Here is a 20,020-nt window from a genome sequence, read left to right as displayed (position 1 = left end):
CTCAGCCTTCAGGCAGCAAGCGTTGCAGTGAACGCTTCTAGGAATCACCATTCTTGTCATCGTAAAGTTACTGCATATGCTGCAATTTTCTACCAGAAAGGAGTCTCTTCCAGTGGATAATATAATGGGAGATATTGTGTGGGAGTCGAAGCTGCGACTGTTGGGTCAGAGGGAATCACTTCACCAGTAGAAATAGCAGGTGATATATGGCAAGACTTTAGTTGAGACTTTTCGCCAATGATTGTGATCAGTACTAAGGAGTACTAAAGTTCAATCCTGAGCGAAACGTAGACTGAAACAGTGCTGCTCTACATTAGGTGTCATAATACTCACTTGTCTTATTGCCACAGTCATTAGCAATGACCCTCCAAACATTAAATTAATCTTGCTCAGTGAATTACAATACAGTGTCAAACCTAAATCCACCGGTGACTTAATTATAATCAATATAACTGACCTGGGTAATTACTTTCACTCAGGGAATGGGTTAACAACTGCACTGATTCCCAACTATCCTCAGATCACTGAATCACACCTTCCCTTTGAGCATAATCTTACTATAATAATTAAGGGAAACTGGGGCTCAAAGAGAAGACAGAAAAGCATTATAAAATTTACCATTTACTAAACATTTCAACCATTCACGAATTTATCCTTAATTTTTTTAAACAATTGCAGCACTGAATAATATTATTCACGAATAACCCATTGACAGAAATGGGGCAATATTACTGAGGAAAAGAGGATGCCAAGGGATAAAAATGTCTACTCATCTCCTTTTACTCACAATCTACTCTTCCAGTTTCTTGTCATAGTTTCAGACTCAGGAGAGACCCTTTCCAGCTCTCAGTAACTATAACATCTGTCTCTGACAATTATCTTTTCCCTCTTGGCATTCTCGACTTTCTTAAAACCGGTTGCTCTGCCTCCAGCTAAAAGTAATAACTCACTTGTCCTGGTGTACTTACACTCAAATATTCCACCAGTAAGATTCGCATGAGCTGGTGAGTCTACTACCCTTAGTAGCAGAGATAAGGCTAAAACTTTTAATGCTTCTTATTGACTGAGATGATAAAATCAGCTACTAGAAAACAGCTGAAATTTAGCTTCCTTCACCCAGTAGAAACAGAATATGAACATACTGAGTTAAACACTACACATATTATAAAGTTTACAAACTTGAATTCCATTTCCAGTGGGCTGAAGTGTTGGTGCAACATCACAACAGAAGCTGGAATATTCCACAACTAACTCACAAATTAGAGATGAAACTTGAATGACGTTAAGGTTCATGCTGGGCCATTACCAAATTACGACTTGATGATAGACCTAAGCAGACCGATACGTAGCTTAGCTTTGTCTTTAATTTGGGGGTTAGTTGTGAATCTTAGCCGGATGTCTCAGTTAATTAAGTCTTGCAGTTTTGACAGAACACTGTAATGAAATCAAAGACATGACAGTAAGTGCTACAACAACTGGAAAACTTTATAATTTAAATGGCTAATTGATAACTAAAGACTTTTATTTGTTACAGAGTTTCACCCAGCCAGATTGAGGGGCTGATTACCTCGTCTTCTACCGTCTTATATATATATATATATATATATATATATATATATATATATATATATATATATATATATATATATATATATATATATATATATATATATATATATATATATATATATATATATATATATATATTTCTATAGTCTTCAGATTATGTCCGTGTATTGTACTGATAAAACCATTGGATGGCAAAACGTCTACAAAGTAAAGATAGCCAGAGGTTGCACATGTGTCTAATTTATCATCAAAACCTTTTAAAGGTGAAACATTGTGTCTGTCTCCACCACTTGTCTGCTACCAGTCATGCTCCTGCGACTCCTCAGACTGCTACATTTACCCGACTATGCATGGTACAATGGCTTGAAGCTTACAAGTGGTAGCATTTATAGCAAGGAACTGCTTATTAATACAAGATATCTCTCACCTGATATAGCCTCTAGCTGGCTAAACTTAGTGTAAATAGAATGTTCCTTTCTATATAAAATATAGCACTTACGTTACCATCGACAGTATATCGTAAAACGTGATGTGGGTCAACAGCGATGACTTTCGTTCTAATTTCGTGAGATATTCGTTTCCTCTTCGCCTGAACCCGGGATAATAACCTTCAAAGAGGGTGCCTTCATGCTGGTAAACAATTCTTTATCTAAGGAATTAGAACTACCCTCCTCTTCGTCGAATCAAACCTGATTACTTCTCATTTCCCAGCAGCTGTATGACTTACGAATTTAACGCTTGCTCTTGATGATAAATTGTATCATTACCCTTGGTGGGATTGCCTAGTAGCGGTTATTTGTTTGACAATTCGTGTAGTGTGTACAAGTATTCTTGGAACCTCCTGTTCATAAGCCTGACATATCGCAGACCGTCCATTTCAGCTGGTTATTTACATACAGGAACAATAAGGTACCTTGTACCTAACCTCAGGAGGCAGGAGTCTAGGAGTGTGGCAGGGGAGAGGGGCGTGGCAAGAATGTGGGCGTGGCAGGGATGTGGGCGTGGCAGGGAGGGAGGCATGGTAGAGAAGGGAAAGGAAGCGTGGCAGGGAAGGTGGTAGTTCCTCAGGTGAGCATTTAGGTCACATATTTATTTTCAGAATATCAGAATTATGGTAAAGAAATTGAATCGATCGTAAAATTTGTTATCTGATACTGTGATAACCTGGGTGATACGTGACACTTGCAAGTTACTCTTGTTTACCCAGCTATATATCTGTTCCTGTCTTTTGCGATGTTCAGTGACGTCACGCGCATAAATATTAGGACAAATATCCGGCGTTTGGCCAATCAGAGAAAGACTAGGGGCTGGTGACCTCACGTGTTCCTTAGCATCAAACCAGTCAGATAACGCCCAAGGGGGTATGTGACGTATTCATTTGGTATTTAACCAATCAAAGAGTAAAGCTCCTTGAAAACGGGGTTGTGACGCCATCACTTTGCGACTGACCAATCAAAGAAGAGCGTCTAGAGTGTAGTGACGTCACTTATCTTTTATTTATCACCAGTACTCGTGAGAGCAGCTCAGTCCTAATGTTTAATCATGCATTATCTATAGATCTGATAACGTAAATAAATATGATCAGCATCTGTTAAATATGCCACTTGGCGAAGGCTTGTGATCAACCAAGCCGAGAATGAACTTAAACCTCGTACATGTTACTCAGTTGTAGAAAAATGCATCATATATCTTACTATGACAATCAATATCATTCGAGGAAGGATGATAATTCTTCGACACATACCTGGCATAAGCACCAGTAACGTAGTACCAGGAAGCAGCGTCACGTGAGGGGGGCAGCACTTCAACCAGGAATGTACTGGTGACTAAGCGACCACTCTCTCTGACGTCATTCACCGTGCTGAAAAATATTGTGTGTTTCAATAACGGCCACCGAACTCTCTCTTCAGCTGAAAACCAGCGTAATGCTTTTGCGTACTCTCTATCAGACGTGAGTTACAGAGATCTGTATAGTAACAGGAAAGACTATTAATGTATATATATTGCTTACTGTTCACCTAGTAAGCTAGTATGTACCTGGGTATTAGTCAACTGGTGTGAGTCGCATCCTGGGGGACAAGAAAGAAGAACCTCCAATGGAAATGAGACAGACAGTCCTCGATTATGCACTGACTTTCTTGGGTGACTAACTCTCCGGGGTTAAAAATCGGAAGAAAATCCTATCTTATCCTCAGATACTTTTCCTTCATAAGATAGGGAATAAATTATCCACTAAATATTCCCCTACTGTCAACATTTCACTCCTAATAGCATTCATTCTCTCTGATTTTCTTTTCATCCAGCTTATTGGGTTATTCACATCCTTCATACTTATTTCTCGCTCTTCTGTGTCAGCATGCACGAGATTGCTACCTGCATTTAATTATTTATTTTTAAACTAATCAGAATATTCTCTCCGTCTCTCTAATATCTTTATTTCCTCATCCAGCGTCCCTAATACCTCTACGTCCTCATCCAGCGTCCCTAACACCTCTACGTCCTCATCCAGCGTCCCTAACACCTCTACCTCCTCATCCAGCGTCCCTAACACCTCTACGTCCTCATCCAGCGTCCCTAACACCTCTACGTCCTCATCCAGCGTCCCTAACACCTCTACCTCCTCATCCAACGTCTCACAACTTTCAGTCTTAGCTGATAAGTCTATTTTCTGAATATCTCGTACAGCTGACATTATGAAGACAGACAAGTTACAGATAAAACTTCTATTAGGACAACGTTTCTCTCTGTGTATACCTCTATACAGAGCGAAATGTTTTCCCATTGAAAGCTTGTTGAGGAATGTGTGCATTTACTCTCAAGGTCTTTTTCGTATTAGCTTTTCTTTAAACTTCTCTGCTACTTTATTAATTTATTTTGTCCACATGCTCTGCCTTCCTTTTGTCAATTCTATGTCAACTTTTCTCATTATTTTCGTCACTTCATTATGCCAATCATTCATTTTCTCTTAAAAGTCGTCCTTCCTTTTATCAAATTTTCCTGCGTCAGAATTTAAAATTCTGACACTGCAGAATTTAAAATTCTAGCACCCGTTTTTTTTTTTTTAGTTTATAGACTTTGCCTTTGTCTTGACAGCAGACATCATTTTCTTTGTATACCAACATTCATCTTACTCCGACTACAACTTAATAATATTAACGCATATCACCAACTCCTCTCAAAATATGTAAAACAGGATAGTACCCGTCAACCTTATAGTCACTAATGTTCACTTCAGCAGACTACTTTCCACAATCTTTTCATTGTACGCATACATATTATCCTCTTCTTCTTGAGGCATTATTACCAAATATCTTTCTTGGCAATATTCAGTTAAATATCCACCTCTGTCACTTAACACTTAAGTATCCAACCTCTTTTTATACCTTCAACAATAATGCTTCACATTTTGACCTACTTTCTCGAGCCATTCTCTAATCTGAATTAAAATTCCCGATGCGTTGACTCTGCCCCGCCAGACAGAATCTTAAATGATCCGTCAGTCTCATTAATGAGCTAAAAATATACGTCACAAATGTCAATTTTCATATTCTGCATCCTAGTTATAGAACATTTCATAATGTTTCGTTCATGCTTCCTTCAATAATAGAATAATAACAAGAGAAAGCATAACACATTTTATTTTAATGTATAAGATACTTACGATCCCTAACCTAATGAATTATATATTGGATTTATGAGTTTTACATTTGTTGTTAGTGCCTTTCAGAGTCTGACCTATTATTATTATTATTATAATCAAGGGGAAGGGCTAAACCCGTAGGATTATACAGCGCCTGGAGAGGGTGGGATGTGAAAGGCATTCAGGCTTAATTCGGGGAACTGGAGCACAGATCCAATTCCCTAAATCAAGAGCCCATCACCAACATCAAGGAACCTTCCCTGAGGGGAAAGTCTGACCTAAATATTCGTTTAGTGTTTTTTTCAATTATACAATTATATTAAACATTGTAATGATTAGAAAGACATTTACAACGTTTCTTGGAACTATAAATTTGTTCTTCATATAATATTATTATTTAGTACAGGTGGTATAAAACAATGTGAATAAAAGGCTCAAAACCAGTATGGGAATATTTATTAGTATATGCCCAGTCACTTGAACAGTAAGCTTATACTAAGCTTGAACACATAGTTTGAATTCCAGATTTTAATACAAAATTTTTTACGCCAAATCTGGACACCAAGTTTGGACACCAACTTTTATATTTGATCAGTCTTGATGTCCAAGGGAATCGTCATCTGTTAATAAAAAGCTTCCATTCGTCTTGTGCTTCTTTTATTTACATTATTATATTTATTGCATTTACCTATTTTTAAAGATTTACCATTTACTTCAAGTCAGGTGCAATCTAATCAATTGTATTAAACTTTTCATCCAGGAACTCGTGACTTCATGTTCGTAAGACCCGAAGGAACCATTGGTGAGAAATCTTTATTTACGATTCGTGAAATCGTAATAACACATAGCTAGTAGGCCAGTTTTAATTAAGATCGGCTCACCATGGGTTCAGATCCACTTCCCTAGCTCAAGAGCCCCTCACCAGCATCAAGGAACCTCCCTTGATGGGACCAAAGCTAGAACACTTCACAACTAATTCACTTGTTAAATATCAAACTAGACTACTTTTCAATCTTTCGTGGTCCATTATATAGTCGTGGCTTGATAATCGTCCCCAACGATCCGAAACGTCGACAAATTTCGTCTCTATTTTGTTGGTTAGTTCAGAAATGTTTGTAAACTGTTTTATTAAGCTCCGCCGTACTATATTCTGATGTATTGTCGCAACCATCTGGTATCCAGCGGATCGACTCCACAGGTTATAAACTATTGACAGCTTTCGGGTGAGTTGGTCCCGCCTCCCCAAGGTCGTGTTAAGGTGTGTGGAGAAGTGGGTGGGTGGCTGGTGGTCGGGTGGGCAGGGGTATGGTGGTAGAAGTGCCTAACACTGTTCGATACTGACACGTACAACACGCACGAGGAACACCCCTCTAACTGCCCCCTCCCTCTAACTCCCCTCCCTCTCCCTCGTTCAACAGTGTGGGTAACTCATTCTGTGTGAGGGACTATGGCAGAAAAACATAGGTAGCTTTTGTTTCCACCATGTAACTGACATATTGAACAGTGTAACAGAACACTACTGTTACTCACCCTCTCTCTTTTACCCTTCTGTACCCTCACTCTTTTCCTTCCCTATAGTTCCACTACCCTTCCTTCTCTTCCGCTATCTCTTCCCCTCTTCTACGTCACATGAACACTGCGGATGCACTCAAGCTTGTTCATTAAAAAAAATCTTTTGTTATACAGAGTAGGAAAGCCAAAATCTACTCCCAGTTTGTTTAATAACAAAAATTTTATATTTTCCTTTAATTTAACCATCTATCCCTTGTATTTAAAATTGGTAGACAGGAGTTGTTGCCACATGTGTGTCCATGAGTCGTATTATATAAATATTGTCAATACACGTTCCAAATGATATTTGTGGCTGCTTGAGGAACATTGCTGCATAGTGTCACCCAGAGTCACATTTACTATAATGTTCGTAATACTTAGCGTTAAATAGTGCTGAGTCAGACATTGGTGTTTTTTCCTTCTGCTATTAATACTGACCGTAGGCCTGACTTTTTTTTTTTATTGTTGACGACCAACCCTCTGAAGTAGGTATTTCTTCCGGCACTGTGTACTTGGCCACATTCTGATTAGTCACTTTTTGCTGGACGGTAGAGTAGTGTTAGTTAGAAGGTTTAGGTGTTGGAAAGAGGTGAGATCCTCAAAAACCATTCAGGGAGCACAAGAGCTGGCCTGCCAATACTTAATAATAGTTATAATCATAATCAAGGTTTTTAAAGAGGTGCACCGGTAAGCCAGTGGAAGTCCACGGTCAGATGACCAAAATCTCTTGCTGTGGGTCATCATATGACTAAGACCCGCGTCAGGAAACACTTGTCCTGTTTTCTGACAAACATTATACCTATACAAGAACTGGCCAGAGAGACAAGGGTTGTTTGTGTGATGGGTGTGAGAGGACAGAGTCGGGCCATGACCATAGATGAACCAAAAAATGAAATGGAGTTTGATAAGTGGACTGTAGTGAATTAAATGATTACTAGTATTTCCATCACTTGTATAAGTTTGTGTCTCAGTTTCTCATAATTATGAAGCAACCTATGTAATGAACCCCAATTACTATTATATTGGTCCCTCCGCAGTACCTTATCAATGTGTCGAAGAAAATTATTACCGATATTTGTCTTTTACCAAATAAATTTCTTTATTAGCATAATAACTGTGTTCCGTACTACATGTTTTTATTTCCCCAGTAACTGTCCTGATATTTTTTGTGAAATGTCAATTATTTAACTTAAGTGGCAAAAAGTACTCTGTCGAGGGGCGAAGAGGAAGCTGGTTTCCTTCCTGCTTCCCCTCCCCTGTATGACACTACACAATGTGTCTACCTCTGTATTATGTATTTGTGTATGAAAACCCTACTGCAGGGATTCTCAACTTTTCCTCCATCATTAACCCCCTCGGCTTGATATATTTCTCCATTTACCCCTCTTTCTTCCATACAAAAAAAATTATCGCTATCATAAAGGGACAGAAAAACAAGGTCAGAAAGAACTAATTATTCAAGTTTTGCACAAAAATATTTACCCTTTGCTATGTAATTTTTTACCTCCAAGGGGTAAATTTACCTCTGGTTGAGAATCACTGAACTACAGTATGAGACTTAAGCTACTCATATACATAAATATTTTATGTTGAAAATGGCATAAATACCTACAATTTGATGAGTAAGACAAGTGCAACAGTTTGGTAACGTTTTAACAATAAAGATAACCAACTGTTTCACATGTAATACTACTGTTAATGGTAACCCGTTCCCCATTGTTTATCCCCCCATTCTCTAATGTTTATTTTCTTTATCCAAATGTACAACCCCCATTCTTTACTATTTATTCTCCCTCCCCTTATTTTTATCCCACCTCCCTTAAAGTTTATCGTTCCCTCCACAATTGCTTATCATCCTCTCCAGCTTGGGGCAGCCTGGCTGCGAGATTAGTGTTTCTGACTAAGGTTCTGCGGACAGAGGACGGAGTCTTTATCTGTCCTTGCTCTCAAGAACCATCACGGATTTAGCACTTCACGTAAATAACATTTCCTAGGTTAAATTTCGATGAGTAACTTAACATTATCCAACAATCAAGTGCCAGGTGACTCATCAGTCATGCATAACCTGTTCAGATGAGACATAGTCACGATATCTCACTGGAAATAATAAACAAAATGATACATTAATAACAATCATAACCGTATCTTAAGACGAATACACGTATGTTGAAAGTTTGAAGCCGATCTGAACAGGTTTTCTCAAGTTATCGCAATTAAACGAAGTCCTGGAATGGTCTATATACTATAGACCACAGAAAAAATGTAAATGTCAATAGTTTTATTAATGTTTTCCCAGTTACAGTATATCAGTGTTGAAAATTTGTAGTCGATCGTATCAGGTGTTCTCATGGTGGATACGAAAGACAGTTTATTCAACCACTTGAAGATATCCTTTCAGAGATATCTGAAAATCATTGCTATATTGTACTGAATTTTACTGGCATATTACTTTCCTTAGTAATTTCAGTTACCTTGAATGGGAAATCCATCATCAGAGAAGATACTTCTAAGTAACTCCAACTCTGCTGAAATAAAATCTTTTAAGATGCTGTAGTCACTGAACACACGCTGAAATGCTTGGTAATGCCATTCTTACCTCACTGAAAATATCAGTCATATTCCCTATCTTTCCTCCTCCTTTCCCCTCCTTTATCCCTATATCTTTCTTTCCCCTCTCCCTGTAATTACATCCCTTCTTTACAGCCGTCTGATAAAAAAAAATAACTCTCCTGTGTACTGGATAGGCCATCTTGAGAGGTGGTCATTCCCAAGAAGAGTAATTTTAGTATCGCTGGAATGAAACCTTTGAAAGATCTGCATCTGTTGAACCCTTAGTGGAATGATTGACGATATCTCCCCTTATCACTCAGCACTTTTCTTCCCTACTTTCAATCTACCCCTGGCTCTATTCCCATCCTTAAATCCCACCCCCGACTCGATTCCCACCACAAACTCCACCCCTAACTCCAGCATTCGCCCCCCAAGTCACATTTTCTTCCGCACCCTCCCCCACCTACACTCCCAAACACCTGCACTCCCACGCACCTATACTCCCACAAACCTGCGCTCCCAAACATCCACACTTCCACACACCCACTCACACTTCCATCAGAAAAGAAGCAGGTCACAGAGTCAGTCACAACCTTGACACTAAATACTACATTTGTTTACCCTTTGGCTCTTCCTTTGAATAATCATTATAATCCAGCATTGTAAGTAATGTACCTACACAATACACCAGTATACACCTTAAGTACACATGTGCACACCCGTATTACATTTCTACATACCTGCCTTATACCTGTGCACACATGTATCCCATGTAGTACACATGTACATACATGTACACCTGTGTAAACGTGTACTTATTTTAACATGTACAGTTGTACACTTGTATACACATTTTTACTTGTTTTAACATGCTTACCTATTTACACGTGTACAGATGTATGGCACACGTATTCACTTGAACAAATCTATTGCACCTGTATACACATCTAAATCTCTTCGAATCTGTATTACACCTGTATACAGCTGTATGAAGCCTATATACACACATGACACTTGCATACTCTTGAAACTGAAATAAGTAACCATATTTAGATCAACAAAATCCGCTAATATAAAGCCTACTAATACGACTACTACTGTTACTACTACTACTACTACTACTATTACTACTACAACAACTACTACTAATAGTACTACCATTACTACGACGACTACAACTACTAGTATAACTACTTATAACTACTTAAGCAATAGCGTGATTAAATTCATATCACGAAGGTTTAAACGAATAATATTTTTTGCCTATTAAAGTAAGTGCAATGTTCCAGCATGTGTATATCTGTGAATATACACGAAAATGTACATGTCTTCATATATAAACACCGAGAAGAGTTTGCATATATCATTTTATACACAATGAGGCTTTGTACGACTGAATGTCACAGGGATCAAGCATTTTTGTTGTGGCTTGGTGGGGTCACCCTTAAAAACCCTCGTGTAGTCGATAGTTCCTAATTAATGTGAACAGTGTACCTCACAGCGTGTATCGGGTCCTTATAAATAGCACCAGCACCATCATCCAGCGCAGGCACTGCCACCCAGCGCAGGCACTGCCACCCAGCGCAGGCACTGCCACCCAGCGCAGGCACTGCCACCCAGCGCAGGCACTGCCACCCAGCGCAGGCACTGCTACCCAGTGCAGGCACTGCCACCCAACACAGTCTAAGTGGAAGCCATAATTCCGCAGAGTTTGGCGCTGATTAAACCTTAGCTTCCAGTCACATATCCAGCACTTTAGGTAACTTATCGCTCGCGCGGCAAACTCATCAGTCGAGTGCACAGGAGCTGCACATGTGTCTTCTCATGAACTTTCTGCTTTCAGGTTTGGTCGTGAGGAGAAATGTTATTGTTGATTTTGTTACTATAGTACTGTTGCTGTATTATTTACTAAAGAACTTTTTAGGTATACCTTAAAGTGATAGGGTACTTTTAAATGTCTGCTTGATTTTTTGTCTTCCCCCAAGGTTTTCTTTTATAAATCGAGAACGCCTCATCCGATAGGCCATAAATTTTCAACGTGTGTGCTGTAACTCGGGAAAGATTCATGTAACGATAGGTGTGTTGCCGGGTGCAAGTGCCATTTAGTCTATTTTTTTTATGTAGATCATTCCCGATTTTGGTTTCCGTCCAGTAATTCAAAGGCTCTTCTGATCGGCTTTAACCCTTAAATGTCGGTGTATCTTTCTGATACATCTGGATTGATTCTGGGCTCTTTGGGTTTCAATTTGTTTTCCTGCAATAATTTGCGAGTGCCTCGCCTGAACGGTTTCAAACCTTCAACTCTGATAACTTGAGATTACGAGAAAATACAACAGAACTTAAAATTCTGTTATATTTTGGGGATACTGGTGCCTGTGCAATTACTGGAGAATTTTCTAGTTAGTTACAAGCAGCAGTAAAGTGTTTGCGAAGTTGTCTTGACTATTCATGGGATCTGCTGATATGCTGTCTGTGACTGGTAATCAAACGTTGCAACCAAGACTTTCAACGATAACTAGAAACGGAATCGTAGGTCATTTACTGCTATCCAAAATATTCCCGACTGATACACTTCATCAACACACTTGTGTTATTTACTGTTTATTTCCATAGTTGCCCTTTCTTTTCCTATGGTAACATTATTTCCTGTATTTGCCTTTATTGTTCATGGATGTCAATATTTCTTATGGATGCCTTTATTTCCAATGGTTGCGTTTATTTCCCATTATTTTCTAATGTATTTTCAAAACACATTTAATGACGTTTCACCCACAGTGAGACTTAATCAAATATTTGATGAAGGTTCCACTGTGGGTGTCTTTTAATTACCACTCGTCGACTAACGCCATTTGTATTTTCTTTTTCCTAGTGAAGTTTCGAGTTTGAAGTGACATCGGTGTCCAAAGACATTTTGGGCACAAAATATCAGAGGGAAGAAATAATCAAAACGTAAACTTTCAGCCTTCCTTGCTTGGCACTCTTCCAGGAGGGAGAGAAGAGTGCCTCGATGTTAGTGAAGGCTATCGCAGCTACTCACACTTTCCTGAATCAGACCTAATTAATCTCCATTCCCCAAACGCTGTACGACCCATCGTGATTCAGCGGTTCCACTTGAGAATAAGTCTCTCTCGGATCCGAGGCACTGCCACTACATGTGCTTAAACTGAATCTTGTTTTCTTTCCCTGGGTGTCTCTGGAATGCAGAAGGGCATGAGGTGTTACAGGTGCTAACATTATATCTTCTTTCCTCGCTGCAGGAGTCCCTGGACTGCAGAAGAAGCCTGGCGCCATGGTTCAAGCAGCCAGGAGCACCTCCCTCCTCTGTTACCTCCACCTCCGCCAGGAGCGTCGATTCCAGCGACTCTGGTATCTGTGACCTCGACGATGACTACTCTTTCGTCATCACCGAAAACTCACCTCCGGAGCTCATCAAGAGGGTCGAGGCTGACTTCACACCCATCGAGAACCTTGGTAATTAATATATATATATATATATATATATATATATATATATATATATATATATATATATATATATATATATATATATATATATATATATATATATATATATATATATATATATATATATATATATATATATATATATATGTCGTGTCGAAGAGGTAAAAACTTGTGATTTTGGCTTCAATAGCAACGCTCTTCTTGCGGAATAAGGCAAGCGAATATTTGTGTATGCAATGATTTCGCAAAAAATCATTCTGAACCTAACGCAAAAATATATTTTTCATTGTGTTTGTTTATTATTAAATTATTGTAAACTTATATAAAACATATTGAGTTGGATTAGGCTAAATTAAATTGCGCTTGTTATAATAAGGTTGGGTAAGTTTCCTAAGGTTCTTTTGGTACAAAATTATTAATTTTTACATTAACATAAATGAAAAAAAATATATATCTTTAAACGTACAAAAGAAAATTTTAGAAAGGACTTAATTTTAGATGAGTTCTTGCAAAGTGACCAGTTTTACTTATTCGGCACGACAGATATATATATATATATATATATATATATATATATATATATATATATATATATATATATATATATATATATATATATATATATATATATATATATATATATATATATATATATATATATATATATGGCTTTATCAATACTTCTTTATCGAAACGTCTACAAGTAAAGTTACCCAGATGTTGCACATGTGTCTAATTCATATTTTTTTCGGTATTGTATGCCATTGACATGCAATCTGTCATTCATATTCCCATTTACATTCCTCGAGAGTGTGAATGAGATATAACGAAAGACTTTTCATTTCAAATGTCATTCACTCAAGATACATTTTACATTAAAATATCACTTATTTCTTGTAACGGACCGTTTTTTGGGGACCTGTTCGTGGAGATGGATGACAAAAAAAAAACTTCCATTCACTAGATTTATGTTACTCTTTGGTTCATCAGATAGTATCTGGGTTAAACCTTTACTTCTCTAACGAGTATCTTTCAACTGAGAAACTGTTAAAACTTTAAGTTCATTAAAAATTATGAATCTTAGAGGCATTGTATTAAACCTTCCGTGATGCTGGTTATGGGTATTCAAATCAATGCTTTTCCAGTGAGCAATGCAGATTTTGAGAGAAAATTACAGCTGTATTATTTTGAATGTTAATGGGAGATAGTCACCGTCTAGCACCTTGCATGCTCCTCGCTTTACGGTCGATGCAAGATAATTTACGTACCTGTCGGCCTCTTCTTGGAAGGCACGAGGTCGTTCCCATGAAGTATGACGAGGCTTATTCAAGTGCCTTGACACGCACTCTTTAAATGTACCGTACTTCAACTTTCTTTAATGTATTTCCTGAAACAGTCAACCCGTTTGTGTCATTCATAACAGGGAGTGCTGTAGGCTTGATCCTCTGTCCACAGAACTTGTCTGGTCTCAGACCAGTCTGTTGGTAATCTCCATACCAATAAACGTAGACCACAGGCTTGTTCGTTGCCAGTGAGTGGCTCTTGATCCAAGGCTCCTTCCCGAATACCTCCTATTCTTCAGGCACTTTAAGACACCTAAGAGTTGAGCGCTTCGCCATAATTAAATAAAAACATAAACAAAGATGCTATATAAAGACTATTTACTATAAATGGGAGCTCAATTAAATTTTAATAACCCCAATAGAAATATGCGTGAGTAAAAACAGTAAAGTTTTTCTCTTGTCGGTTTTCGAACTCACGATATGGTCGCATATTACTCCAGAGGCTTCAAGGAGGATGTCTTGATACTGATGAAGAACTCAGAGCACCTCTCCCTTCTCTTCTTTTAATTAAACCTGTTTACTTTCCATGCCGCAGACTGTTTGACACTTACGGCCTTGGCGCTTCTTCTTGAAAATAATAATAATAATAATAATAATAATAATAATAATAATAATAATAATAATAATAATAATAATAATATTATTATTATTATTATTATTATTATTATTATTATTATTTCAAAGACCATTTTGCCTACAGTTTCCAGTGGATTATTTTTTTTTTCAAGTAATTTGAAACTACGAAATGTGTCTTATGTTTAGCAGTTTTTCTCTATCCTTCCTACAGCTGCTATCTCACCTACAGTCTATCCTGACCCTCGTACAATAACACAGACCGATAAAAAACAAATAAAGGTTTGACAGTCAAGGGTTTCAGTCATCACCATGAAATGTTGACAATAACAGTGTGCGAGCAGGCACACAAAAATCAAAATATGAAAAAAAGACTTAAATTAACTCATCATTTTTACATTAAGTGTTAAACCCGTGTGAGTCATTCAGTGCATGAAGCACAACTGTTAGTCTTCACATAGGAACAAATTACCACAGAGATACAACAGAACAGTGATGGGAGACGAGTATAGACTGTAACATTCTGTATATAAATACGTTGCTTATTCTCAAAATATTTTTGCCATACTCAGAAATTTCCTTCTCTCTGCTGCTTACCTCAGTGAATATATTTTTAAACATGTGAATTAAAATATGCAATGAAGTTAATTATAATTGTTATTGTAATATTTTAATTGATATTGTTACTGTTTTATTATCAGAGTATTTGTATTACCTTAAAATCAGTAATGATCACCATCCTCTCATCATTTTCGCTCTCTATACTCGCTAATCGTCAACATTACAATTATCATCACTCTCACATGCTTAACGTAGTCATCACTGCACTAGTTCTAACTACAACACCACCATTCGCAGACCTGACCATCACTGGGAAGCAGTGTCCTCGACTTCTGAGTGGGTACCAGAAGGCACGACAGGAGGAGCAGTCTATCCTGGAGTCACTGCGGGAGGAGGGTTTCATTACCACTTCCAGGCAGAAGGCGGGTAGAGGGGTGGCCTACGAGATTATCGAAGCCACCCCACAGACAGAGTCTGCCGGCAGCAGTAAACTCAATCCTAAGGTAAGAGGGAGAGTTCAGAGGTTTTCTGAGGATCAACTCTGTGAGTACAGTAAAGTAGCAGTGTGTCTTGTGTTTAGTAGACGGAGGATCGATCGTTCATCCATTCCTTGCACTGAATGAATTATGATAATAGTAATAACATAATTAAATGTTTTATGAACTAAATTCGAGTTTTTGCCGACTCAGAAGTGTGACGTCTACCAATAGTTGACAAGCCAAAAATTTCCCTCCCAGGAGATATGGCACTGTGAAATAGTTACATTTTTAAATAATAATAATAATAATAATAATAATAATAATAATAATGCTAACACTTTCCCTATCATTACCAGCAACATAACGCCTTCACGCGTCATCTTACCCTCTCGTAATTTCTCATGGCATCAGCTGAGCCACAGCTGGCTAATGCAAGACTTTTACTTACCTGCTATACCTGTCTCCCTGTTGTAGGACTTCCTTCCCGAGGAGACGAAACAGCATCTGGAGTCACAGAGGAACAAGTTCAGCCTGCGGGACCTGACTCACCACGACGTCTCCAGGAGGATGCATCAGGCCAACGAAAGGCGACAGGCGAGTCTCTCGGACATAAGAATTTTATTCTTGTTGGTGGGTGGGAGTGGTTGGTGTAGAGAAAGATCTGCGTTATATGGGCCAGTGGGACTGCTTCAGTGTTCCTCCATTCTTATGTTCTTATCTTCTCTCATGTTATCTATACTCTTTTACTATGAGTTAATGTCAATAAACATTTCTTTGTATTATCACATTTGTTCTATAACTGCGTTTCGTACCTGTTTATAATAATAATAATAATAATAATAATAATAATAATAATAACCTGTCTCGTCCCTCATCCTTTACGTACATGTTCTAGTCCTGCTTTCCCACATATATTCGCTGCTTGTTCTATTCCTTATCGTCCTGCATTAGTGCATCAAGTTGTGGTTAACACTGTACTTAATATTGCTCTCAAACACCCGCCTCAACATTCGTAAATATGTTGTATCACATTTTAATTTGAATAATTTTCTATAAATATACACCATTACGAACCTACAGAACTAAACTATGAATTCCGTCAGTATTCACCTATGCCTGTCTATTATAACACCGTAATAATTGTTAATTTCCTACATAATCTAACAGTCTAAGGAATTTATCATTATTTCTCAAAGCATTTTTTTCCTATCTAACAGATTAATAATTGTTAGAAAAATTATTCATGTCTCACAGCTATATGTAAATAATTCTGCAGCAAACATTTTTTTCTGATCACACAGTCCGGATGCTGCATGTTTACCACCAAATTGTACAGGAACCAGTCGGGAGATAAACTGATATGATATAACGATAAGATATACAGATATAAATATAAAAATGTAGAAATGTAATGTCATATTTATAAATAACTCAGTATACTCATATAGGATTTTTTTAATGTGATAGATACTGTACATCTATATGTAACCTATGCCGTAATACTATTAGTGATGTCTTCCAAAATATGAAATGCAACATAATTAAATGAAGAAAATAAAGTGAGTAATCACTGACAAGTCTGTGTTGACATGTGGCATCAGAACACACAGAAACGCTGCTACATAATCAATTTGGTCACCTGTTGTTGTCTCACTACGGCTGTCCATCACATTTTGATATATCAGCCGCTGTCTAATTATTTAGCCATAGACAAAAGAGGGACGGTGTTCAAGTGGCTATGCAAACCATCATTTCTATTGGAAGGTGAATCCTTCCAATAGACCAAAAGGCCTACGTCTAATAGATGCACAGTCCTCTTGACGTGTACTTTCACTAGGTCATTAGCCCATCATGATGCCCCAGTTTTATGATGTAATTTAAGCAGATATAAGCTAGACAAGTCAATAACAATTACTTTTTAATCAGAAAATTCAATTTCAATTACTAAAAGTTGTAATTAATTACATTCTGCTCCAAGCCTACCGCTTTAAGGCTATTGACCCCATGAAGAACAGGCTCTTCTCAAATTCAACCTTCCTCGCTCTTTGTCAACTACTGAACCCTTGTCAGCACAACCACATCACAGTTAGCACACACTAATGCAAGTGTAATGTGACCCACGAACAAGAAGGTAACGGAGCCCGAATCCATTCCTCTCGCAGGCGGAGCTGGAGTCGCTGAAGGAGAAGATGGCGTCCCTCTACAGGAAGGAGGACGTGGGGGAGAAGCGACGTCAGGAACTCGAAAGGAAGATGACACAACAGAACGACTCAGCACTGGAGAAAAGGTCAGAGCTCACCTGCAAAACGTTTAAATATATACAAAAATTATGTACGATAATGAAATCCCGACTTTTGATAAACGTTACAGTGACTGATTTAAGAGATACAGGATAAAATATCAGCTTAAAGCTTACTTATTCTGTAGGACAACTTTATTATGTAATTAAGTTTTTTAAACTTTCGGTTAGTTAAAATTCGTTTTATGTAAGAGAATAATGATTTTGATTTTTTTTATATGTTTTAGAGTTAATACAATATATTATAAGATTATAGAGAAATTTTTATTTTCTTTAACTTTATTTTGAAATTGAAAATGGTGAAAAATCCCTAATACAAAACTAAGTATAAATGTTGCTTTATTTCCGCATACAATATAAGTTTTATTATACGAAGTATATATATATATATATATATATATATATATATATATATATATATATATATTTAACACGTCGGCCGTTTCCCACAGAGGCAGGGTGACCCAAAAAGAAAGAACCCCTCCCCCCCAAAAAAAAACTTTCATCATTCAACACTTTCACCCTAACTCATACATAATCACTGTCTTTGCAGAAGCGCTCAGATGCGACAGTTTAGATGTAAAGTATATATATATATATATATATATATATATATATATATATATATATATATATATATATATATATATATATATATATATATATATATATATATATAATATAATATCAAAGCTTAACTAACTCCTGATCTGTTTATTAAAGTATGATCAGGTGATTCATGGATTGTGTTATGGTGTTATGATAATCAGTCTACATCTACATCCACATGCAATGTAGACTCAGTTGGCCCAAAGGACAGACACGGCAAAATACTACGTTGTATTTGCAGTGTCATTATCTATGCTGATTGGTATGTCAGATTTCTAGCTACTGATACTGTTGCTTGTGTTGCAGGGAGGCGCACTTGAGGGAGCTCCGGGACAAGCTGCAGGCCAAGAATAAGAAAGCTCAACACGTTAAGCTCAAGAAACTCATCAACGGCCCACCAGTTCCCGTGCCTATTTTACCAGCTGCTCGAATCTCTCTTGGTAAAGGCTCACATGATGATTTCTTTGACTAGTCTCAGAACTGTAGGAGGAGCCTCCCTGGGCAGGAAAAGTTTGTTAATACACATTTTAAATTTCTGGAGACTCATGACTGAAATAACGAGGTCAACACTGCCTTCTTTTCTTAAGAATCTGTGTGACTGCGAAACAAGGAAGAGCTTTTTTCCTTCTAAACAGAGAGCTTGAATCAGTCTAGAAACTTATCAAACCCAGCACCTTGAGTAGACCGGCTACTTATAGACTACCCGGAGAGTCCTTATTACTTATGTATGGGGCTACTCGCATGTTCGCCTGTGACAAGTGAGACTTGCAGAGCAACCAGGGATGGTGTCTATAAAAATGTTCGCAATCCTCAGGTTATATTGCAAGTTACTGAGAGACTAAATACCCAGAAAATGTTCAGGAAAAGAACCCACGTATTTAGTTAAACTTAGCACCTTCTTAAACATCAATATTTTGAGGCGAATATAAATTTTAACGCTATATATGGTTCTGGAAGTAATAATAATGGAGTATATACACTGAAAAGTATACATCTCTTATGTATATACTATACTGAAAGTTTTAAGACCATATCGGTAATTAAAGTATGCGTGATGTTTCTTGGTGGACTCGGCCCTTAATATTACTCGTGTAGTCGATGAGTCTAAAAACTAACAAACAAACATGGGACTATTTGTAATGGCACAAAGAATAGACATAAATATGAATTATAAAAATTTGTAAGTTATATACATGTAAATATACTGTAAAACTATCTACAACAGATACTGTAGACCTTCCCACTACATCCAAAGATAAAGTATACTTTACAGAGGACGTAAAGATACTTTAGACCTTCCTATAATATGATGGAACTCAGTTTCCCAAAAGTCTACATGATCATTTATATTTTTATGACTACGTGTTAAGTATATTCACAT

The 20,020-nt window shown here is 37.4% G+C and overlaps 1 protein-coding gene across 1 annotated transcript in view; it reads left to right on the top strand.

Moving 5' to 3' along the window:
• Positions 1-19,261, top strand: part of LOC128691392 (uncharacterized) — a 71,563-nt gene extending 52,302 nt beyond the window's left edge. Inside the window, exons 2-6 of the mRNA XM_053780248.2 lie at positions 12,568-12,781; positions 15,550-15,755; positions 16,206-16,325; positions 17,894-18,018; positions 18,946-19,261. Of these exons, the coding sequence (XP_053636223.1) occupies positions 12,568-12,781; positions 15,550-15,755; positions 16,206-16,325; positions 17,894-18,018; positions 18,946-19,111 (831 nt within the window). The 3' untranslated portion in view covers positions 19,112-19,261. The remainder of the gene's footprint in view (positions 1-12,567; positions 12,782-15,549; positions 15,756-16,205; positions 16,326-17,893; positions 18,019-18,945) is intronic.
• The last annotated feature ends 759 nt before the right edge of the window (positions 19,262-20,020 follow it).

Source organism: Cherax quadricarinatus, chromosome 36 (assembly GCF_038502225.1).
Source record: "Cherax quadricarinatus isolate ZL_2023a chromosome 36, ASM3850222v1, whole genome shotgun sequence".
In the NCBI taxonomy this organism is placed as follows: domain Eukaryota; kingdom Metazoa; phylum Arthropoda; class Malacostraca; order Decapoda; family Parastacidae; genus Cherax; species Cherax quadricarinatus.
Note: the sequence above shows the minus strand (reverse complement) of the source record. Positions and strands in the feature narration are given on the sequence as shown.